The sequence below is a fragment of the Glycine max genome, chromosome 4 (genome assembly GCF_000004515.6).
Source record: "Glycine max cultivar Williams 82 chromosome 4, Glycine_max_v4.0, whole genome shotgun sequence".
NCBI classification, from domain to species: Eukaryota; Viridiplantae; Streptophyta; class Magnoliopsida; order Fabales; family Fabaceae; genus Glycine; species Glycine max.
In genome coordinates, this window is record NC_016091.4 from 37,103,419 (window position 1) to 37,113,454 (window position 10,036).

Genomic DNA, 10,036 nt, shown 5'->3' on the forward strand with positions numbered 1-10,036 from the left:
AGAAAATCATGGATTAGCGATTGAAAATTATTGGTCACAGACTGAGGCGATCTAACCTTGATAGAAAGATTTGCCAGTTGCGCAAAACAACAACCAAATTTTTTAGTGACAATACTTCTTGTCGCTAACGCGGTCACACTGTGATTTAAATATTGAAAATTGTTTAAGGAAATTCTAACGATTGATTTTGAGCCCTAATTTTCAATAACTCAGTGATCGACTATATTTTAGTCCCTAATAGTGTCAATGATATCAGAAATAACACTAATTTTTTCTCTAGTTAACAACACATTTCTATTTCTTAGTGATCAGATCAATTTTAGGTGTTATTTTACCCGAAATAAATTTCAAAGTAGCTACCGAAATGGATTTCCATCTCAAGAAGGCTTTCAGAATGTACGTACTATTTTAGTGACCAAAATTAATTCATTTGCCATTTTAATATTAACATTCCATTATTACTAATATTTAATTATTAATATTAATAATATTGTAAGTATTTCATATATAATTAAAAATATAAATAATAACATAATAATAATAAAATAATTTAGGATGTGATTTTTTTTACAAAAAAAATTACAATTGTTTAGAAGTCATAATATAATTGTCTTACAACATAGTTTTCTTTGCTTTTTTTAAAAAAATAAAGACGCTTTACACGCTGACATCTTAATAGCGGTGAAAAATGCTATTTAAACCTCTTTGAGACCAAAAGGTGGTGCATTTTCAAATTAGAAGAACTGAAATGGGTTCGTTATGGGTGTGATTGAATGCACATGTGTTTGTGATGTTTGTGTTCATCATTTATTTTTTATTGTGAGAATGGAGGAAAGGAAAACCTTCTACGATGGGATTGTATGTGATTGAAAATGATGTCGAAGCGATATGCACAAGATCAAGGATTTATTTATGTAATGTATCTTTAACTCTATTTTTTCATATTAAACTCTGATATTATTTTATACTAAGTTTTTATAATTTAGTAATATAAGAAGGAAATAGGTTATATCCTGTATGGTATTACACCTTAAACCTCCTAATATTTTATAGCACTCGTCTAATCTATTACCCACATAAACAAAATACAATTAAATAGATAAAAATATTCTTATAAATTTCTCACCTAAATTTAAAGCTCTTAAATAGTAAATTCTACTAAGCTAAAGCTTCATATTACATCAAATAGTCTTGAGTAAATTTTCTAACTTATAAATTTGACATACTAATATCATCATATTCAAACATATTTTGACCCCTAAGAAAATTCTTACCTCAAGAAAGAATTATTAATCTCATCCTCTTCATAGGTTAGACACTGATAGATTTTAAAAAATATTGTACACTTGTTTGATCTAATTTGAGGTAACTTTGAATAAATTTAGTTTTGTAACCATTTCAATGTATTAGTTGAATCAATTCACCAATGGAAAAGGTCCCTTGAGTCTTTTACTGTATATTAACAGTTATTACTATAGTGTAACATATAGTAATAACTGTTAAACTTGGGTATGATTCCTTGACACTTTCTAAACTTTAAACTTGGGTATGAATTTGGAACATATTACAAGCTAATTAATAAGATGAATAAAGAAGACTTCTTTTGGTATTGAAGAAACATTACATATATGATCATTATTTTACCATAGCCACATTGAAGTATTTATTCACAAGAGAATACAATTACTAGACACCTCCTCTTTTAATGGGGATGGCTTGCTTCTCTACATAGGAAAAATAGTAAAAGAAAATTGTTAAAAAAAAATGGGCATTATTGTTGTTGCTCATTCTAGGCTGCACAAGTAGGAGCTTTTCCTGTTATTGTGGGCTTGACATTAGCACATTTAGCTGTTGCTGCAGCTCCATTGAATGTGAGATCAATATCAGCCATCTCTACACCCTCACATGGTACACCACTACTACAAACAAGAACCACCCCTTCTTGACTTCCTGAAGTGCCCTTAATGTTCTTGAAGGAAACCTTGCTTATCTTGATTTTTGACGGATTCTATGCCATCATAAGAACAAAAAATGGAATAAAAATCAGTCTTTTAAATCAATTTAGTGTATGAACTATAGTCACTAAAATAATATCATCATCCTATACATTAATGGATAACGAATTAAATACCTGCTTGGAGCATTGGTTCCAAGGACAATACTCTTGGTCAATGATGATAGGGTTCGTAACATTATTCATGGTAAGATCTTCAAAATGCATATCAGTAATTGTAATTGCTCCTGGCGTGTTAGGCCAAGTCTTAATTCTCACACCGTTATCTGTTCCATTCAAAGTGCAGTTCTTAACTAGAAAACCTGCAACAGGCTCTTCAGAATCATACTTCCCAAGGCTTCCAACACTAATGCCATGACCAGGTCCACAATTCACATTTTGGACAGTTATATTTTTGCAACCATCACCCAATGAGACACAGTCATCTCCGGTAGCAATGTTTGTGTTAAGAATCTTCACATCTGTGGATCTTCCAATGTGGATTCCGTCGGTGTTGGGGCTATCTTTTGGTGCACTAACTTTAAACCCATCAAATGTGAAATTGTTGCACCCCAAAACATTCACATGAAAGTTTTTGCTATCCTTGGAAGTAATGTCACGGACAATTGAATTATTGAGGAAATTAAAACCAAAATTCTGTTGACATTTGAGAAATAAAGCATAAAAGGGAGTTAAATTTGTGTTAGAAGGCACAAGATATTTTTAATTTCAATATTAATACTTATTTACCATGCAAAGCATCTTGCAGTCCTTGTTTGTTGTACAATCATTTTGTTTCCAAGCAGTTGCCCCTTGACCATCAAAAACACCTTTACCCGACAGGGTGAAAGAGTTAACATATTGAACAACAAACCATTGATGAGCCGCCTTAAGGTCAGTTGGGTTTGTAGGTGCTTGAATTGTTCCATCAACTTGAACCTCAATAGGAGCCTTGCAAGGACCTTTGACATCAACTGCACCCATTTGGTATGTGCCAGCTGGAATCACAATTTTGACAGCAGTTGGTGATGCACATGCTTGAGTCCAGGCACTTAAGAAAGCCTTTAGAATATGCAAATCACAAATCAATTAAAAAGAAGTGATAATAGTTAAAAAGATCCTACCTTTGAGACTACCCCTATTTTTTTTTTATCAAATGTTGAAATGAATTTTTTTTTCAATGTTACACGTTGATACCTGGCCTATATTTGTATTTGGTTTTCCTCCAAATCTTGATATGTCAAGATCCCCCTGTTGTGCAAAACCAAAGTCAAGTAGAAATAAAGAGAAAAATATTGTGATTATAGTGAACTTCATATTGTTTTTCTTTTTCTTTTTGTTACACTGTTTTTGCACTTCTCATGAATGAATTGATTCTGGAGTATGATTGGATTATATTTATATTAGAGTAGCAAGGCTTGAAGACCATAAACATTATTAACAACTATTATCTAATTATATCTTTCCTTTTTTAGTTGTCTGGTTGATATTTTTTCCCACTTTTAACAAATAATTTTGCATCACTCGTTAATAACCTATTATTATATTTGCCAAAAATTTAATTATTTATAAAAATTCTATTTAATTTCACTATAGATGATTTAATTTGATTTGGAAAAATATCATGTTTAGAAAGCATTATACAAATTGAGGATAAAAGATATCCAAAAATTATCTTTTACAAAAATTGAAAAAAATATTCCTTTTAATTATTGACTATCAAAAAAATAAAAAAAAGGTTATGAGATTTATATTAATTGAAATATATTAAAAATAATTCATATATATATATATATATATATATATATATATATATATATTATTTTATCCCTTTCTTTACAGAAAATGATAAAAGATCAACATTTAGAATGCGTAACGATCAATTTTAGTAAACTTCAGCATATTGAAATAAACTATTTAAATTAGAAATTTTATACAATAACTCATTTTTAAAAAAAAATTACAAATACATATTTTCCATATAATGTAAATAAGTCTCATCTTTTGGATTCTTATGTTATAAATATAAATACCTTATTTTTAAATTATAAATGATAACTTCAATGCGTACTATTTTTCATTCTTCCATCTTTCAAATTATAATAATTTTCTATATGAAATAAGGTGTACCTAGAATATGGAACCTTTTTTTTTGTTTCTATAGATGTTTGTTGACATGTGGAGACAATGAGATTGTAACACCACAATTTTCTAATATAATAACTTTAAAAGGGATTAAAATTAATCAAATAGAAAATTAAATTTGACTTAATTAAGAAAATATAATTAAAACATTTTGTCTCATTTTATGTGATAACTTTCGGGGAGCCTCTAATTAAGTTGTAATATTAATTGTGCTAAGATGAAAAAAAAACATGAACAAGAGAGAATAAAAAAAAACACTTGTTAACTTTTCTTTAAACAACAAAGTCTAGAAATAAAAAAAAAAGGGATATTGAAGCTGCTAAAATGAAACTGTTTTTGCTGCTTCTCTGAAAAGGGAAAACATGAACAAGAGAGAATTTGAAACAAAAGTAAAAAAGTAAACAATTTTGAGATGGTTTGGTGATGCATAAAAATAGTTCTAACACAATGATAAGTGTGTCTTACCGAGTGGTAACATTGGACTAAAAGTCTGATTGTCAAACCCCAAAAACCAAAAATATTAAACAAAACATTTGAGATGATTAAAAAGAAGATTTAAGTATTTTTGTGCATTTTGGTTTTTAAAAGAAAACAATAAATAATTGCAAAAGAGATATTTAAGTGATAGTAAAATGACAACGGATTATGATTCACTAGTACTATTTTTTCCCTAATCTCAATTCTAATGAAGTTCTTTCTACAATTAACTACCGATTTCCAATGTCAACCAAAGCTTATGATCAAGGTCAAAGGATGTTGTTTGCTTTAAATCTATACTCCAATGATCCTAGATATACCAATTTAAGTCAAGTCAAAAGATATAATCAATTCCAGGGATGATCAATTAAAGATTAACTAATTTATCTGAGATTTTCCAAAGAGTTTGATCATGCATTATTCTCTACCTAGGTCTACCAAACATAAACAAATGATCACCACAATACATTTGATTAAGCATATGATTGATCAATTTCCAATTAAACAATAATAAAAAGGTAGATAATTAATTAATATAAAAATACTAAGGAATTTCATTAAAAAAATAAAGGATTACAATTAGAAAGTTACATCATATCCCTTAGACTAAGGTGACTAGCTATTTATGGTCAAAGCAAAAATATAAAGCCTATAAGAAATTAGCTTAGACATACCACAAGGGAAGAATGATGATCGTGATCCATCCTTAGGGTGCTGCCTTCACCTTGCAGCTCTCAAAACCCTCTAAAGTGCTTTTTAATTCGAAAATATGATAAAAAAGTATTTTTACAAATTTTAAAGCCCTTAGTTATAGCTTCCTAAGATAACAAACTCACCAGAAGCGCACTATGGCCATGCTAAAATCAACCATGGCCATAGTAAAAAACTGTTGACGCTAAAGCTTTGTAGCATGATCAATTGACTAAGATTGTCATGATGTGACTACAATCATAGTGAGTTTACTACGATCATTGCTGGAATGCTGACATTATTTGTAGATGGGCATTGTCATTTTACCATGGTTGTTATGCTCACCATGGTCGTGTTGCATGCACTATGACTGTGGTCAAGTGACAGAGACTTCAAATCTTCAGGTAAAAGTGCAAATTTCCACTTTTTTCACTTAATTTAAAAGTTATATATATTTTTGCGAGACAAAACTAGAATCCAAACATGAGTTTTTCCAAGAAAATGCATGCAAATGGTACAAAAACTCACAAAATATCACCCTAGAAGTGGTTTATCAACCTCCTCACACTTGAGCATTACTTGTCCTCAAGAAATTGTTCTAGTTCTCTAATCTAAACAAATTCTCCCAAGTCAAAACTCATGTATCAAAAATCCCCATTTACTCAAAAAGTAAATACTCACACAATGGGACATAAAAAATTTAGTCAAGAATCCATTAGGCTTATAATTAACATGCAAATAGTCTTAAAATAGCTTTGAGTTCACTTTTCTCACCATCTCTCAGTGTTACACAGGTAGAAAATTACACTCAAAATCACAATTCAATTAATAAGTTCAAAACTTTGTAAATAAATCAACTCAACTCAGATAAATCACAAAAGTTCAGAATAAGTGAGACATATTAGGATGTAATCGGGGCAGACATGTAATGTAAGATAGTTACCGAAAGAAATAGGTTAACAACGGGCTTCACTTCATCATATGAATACACTGATAAATAAGGGGAACTTTAACATTCATTTTTTGCATCTTTCTTTTCATTTAAACTTGTGATCAAATTTTCCTTCTTCTTTTTATTGTCGTCGGGGTAATTTTTTTTTTTACATAACCACTTTTTTTTCTTTGATTTCACTAGAGAGAAGGACATAGGATTTATTCACTGGGACAACTTACAACGTACATTAGTTCCCCCATTTTCCGCACATCAAAAATTCACATAATATAGTTCAAGAACTAGAAAGAAATAATCATTTTGACTCAAAGTGATCAACTAGTGGAAAAATTTATCAAAACAATTCACAGGTCTCAAGAAAACCTATCATTGTCTCATCTTTTCAGAAAATTTAGAATCCATTCAAGGATATGCATGTCAAAATAGAGAATATAACAATTCTAATGAAAGGATCAATTCACCCAAACTAAGAGAATCAAGGCTCAATAGTCGCATTTCAGAGAGTAGCTCTAAGAACGGTCCATAGTCATGCTATGTTCCCTCCCAAAGAAAACTCCAATTACCCCAATACACACACACAATTTATTTATTTATTATCAAGTGAATAACTGAAAACACAAAATTCTAAACCCAAGAGATTTTCACAATACTAGAACTTGAACAATGCAAGAGATCACATATATGACTGAGAGCTCAAAGTTGGGGGAGCAATGATCCCCACTTTGTCTAACTTTAAAACCAAGTTTTTTGTTGATGTAGAAATCCATTTAGAACAAAAAAAATGTATGCATCTCAATATTTTCAAATGCAAGGAACTCAATTTTGAACTCAAAATTTCCTAAAGCCACTCCCTATTTGGTCCTGAAACTGAACTGCCCTGTACCTAGTAATAAAATTTCACAAAACTTGTTTTTTTAATTTCCAAGAGTTGTAGAAATACATTTTATGTAAACTTTATATCAAATCCTATATTTTCAAATATGAGGAATTCACTTTCATGGTCAAAATCTATAGAAACAGAGCCTATGCAGTTCGTGCAAAACATAGTAGATTTTACCAAAAAAGAGTAAAACTTGAAATTTTGATTCCAAGAGCCATTCTAACTCAAATAGGATGTATTTTATGTCTAACCCTAGGTTTCTAGAGATAGTAAGTTCAATTTTGAGGTCCATAATCATAGATTTCATTGAAAACTTCAAAATTTTTTAAAACAGAGGAATATGCATACATAACTTGCCCTAACTTAAAATTTCATTTCCAAATGCTATACAACTGCAAATAAGATATATCATGTATGCTTTCCTAGATTTTTGGGGTCAAGAAACTCATTTTAGAACCCAAAATTCACAAATATAGCATGTATAAATCACAGGGTCACAACACAAAATTCGAATTACAAACAAAAGCACATCATAAATGAAGTTTAACTTCTCATACAAAGCATGGGTTCTAAGTGATCAAGTACTCCTTGCTTACCTCTTGGTTGACACAAAGAAGAAAAGAAATGAGTATGGGGTGAGTTGATTCTTTGAGTATCTCCTAGGATTATTGTCATGAAAATGAAACAAATGAGAGATGTGAGGATCCTAATGAGTAGAGAAGAGAAGAATGAAGAAGAGCATGAGAAAAGGGTTGAAAAACTCACCTAAGACCTTTCACTTTACCCCACAACTCACACCAAGCAAGAAGGAAGAAAAAAAGAAGAAGCTATGCTCTCTCTCTCTCTTATATATAGAAGGCTCTAGGTTTAGGAGATGATGACCCACTTGTGGGTCCTCTAGGTTTTTCCTTTTTTTTAGTTCTCCTAACTTCTCTTAATGACTTAGTCTTCTACGTAGTTTATTAATTAAATTGTAACTTCTAAGTTGATCCTAGAGTAGTCAATTCATTTATCAACCTAAATCTCTCATTTTAACCTAAAAATCCTTTATTTACAAAATTGTCATTAATGAGGAATTTCCTTACTTTAACTTTTAGATTGTAGTTGACTTTTGTTGACTGAAGATTTGACCAAGGGTTTTGTACTTCTAAACCACTTTTTCCTAGACTCAACACTCTAAATCTAGGTCACTAGACTATCCTATGATGATCCCATCTCTTATATAAATCATTTCACTAAAGATAATGTTATTATATTGCATATCAAAACAAACACAAGCTATTACTACTCTAAACTTCTTAATGTAGAAAATTGGGGTGTTACAATGATATCACACTTTGCCACATCATCATATACACATCCAATCAAACAAAAATATTTCCAAACATCAACACAATAATAATTTTAAGAATCATACTATAATAACATTATAATATCAAAATTATTAATTTACAATATACTTGATAAGTGTCATATTTCAATTATTTTTGGGATTAAAATGTTAGCACTTATCTTTACATTGTAATAATTCTCTTATAAACTTTCCTTAAACCTAGTTGTTTTATATATATTGTATAATTTACTAATTTTTTTGTTTAAATATGGAAAATTCATCCATGATTCTGTAGGTTTTGATGATTGTTTGTTAGTTCCAGAAACCAAGTCAAAAGGAAGGTCAAAATTGTCATTTTCCAATATTTCAGACATCCATTCGCCATGGTTAGCAACCAGTTCACTTGGGCTAATCAAGTTTCTTTAGGCATAAGTAATTAACACGCTTGGGCGAGCTACAATTTGCCTAGGCGAATTGCTGCCTTCAACGCTAAGTAAGAAATTTGCTTGGGTGAGTTTAGCTCGCCTAGGCAAATTTGTTTGCACCTCTTGGCTCTTTTTTATAAATAGTCATGCAAATAAAGAAGAAAAACACATCAAAAAGTAGAGAGAGAAAAATGTGAGAAACACTAGAAGGAAGAAGGAAGCACAAATTAGAGCTCGGGCGCTGTAGAGTTGTGACCATGGATCGCATCCTTCGTCATTTCTCTTGTTAGTCTTGTACTTTACACAATGATTGGTTAGTTTCTCCAAAGGATTAGATGTAATCTTTGTACCCATACGTATCTCTTTTTATATTATATATGTATGAATCTTTTCTACTCATTATTGGTGATTCCATTCTGTTTGTAATGCTTGATTCTATTTGATCACTACTTTTATGAAATTGGATTTTAATTTTGATTGAGAAGTACTCTTAGAATTTGCACTGAATGAAGTTACTCTTTACGTTACATTGCTAGGAATAGAACATAACATTTTGATTGCAAATAGCATGAGATTATGATCGTAATGCCAAGATATTTACTTTATATGTGAGGGATCGATATTCGATAAATATATTCTTAGGATTCACGAGTACGAGGAATCGATTCGGGACAACTTAATGTGTGCATTAGTAATGTTAGAAAATGATTCATATATGTTAATCTTATTAGCATACTGAGAGTATGAACGATGAAATTCATTCCTACATTTTTCTTGAATTAATTAAATTCATTATTATTGTTTTCGTAATTTTATGCATTTCTGACGCACTAAATTCCGTTATTTCTATTATTCTATTACTTTAGTTATTTTTCGTCAGTTAAATAAACCCATGATATTTTGATTAGACTTGTACATAACTATTGAACTAATAACCCTTATTCGAAGGAATTGAGTAACTCAAGTCCCTATGGAGAGAATCTCTTTTTATAAATCAGTAACCTATGACAACATTGGTACGCTTGTCAAAAATCTAACAATACTGTACACATATAAACACATATATAACAACAAAAATATAAGAAAGTATTAAAAGTAAAAATAAAAGTACCAAAAGTAAAAAGAATATAACATTTAAATA

At 30.1% G+C, this 10,036-nt stretch overlaps 1 protein-coding gene across 1 annotated transcript; it reads right to left on the bottom strand.

Annotated features, from left to right (window-relative positions):
* Positions 1-1,588: 1,588 nt before the first annotated feature.
* Positions 1,589-3,348, bottom strand: LOC100780628 (polygalacturonase). The gene is made up of 4 exons (XM_003522929.4): positions 3,191-3,348; positions 2,744-3,055; positions 2,132-2,650; positions 1,589-2,008 (listed from the first exon to the last, which is right to left on the bottom strand). Exons 1-4 carry the CDS (start codon positions 3,308-3,310, stop codon positions 1,790-1,792), a joined length of 1,170 nt encoding a protein of 389 aa, XP_003522977.1. The 5' UTR covers positions 3,311-3,348; the 3' UTR covers positions 1,589-1,789.
* Positions 3,349-10,036: the final 6,688 nt, after the last annotated feature.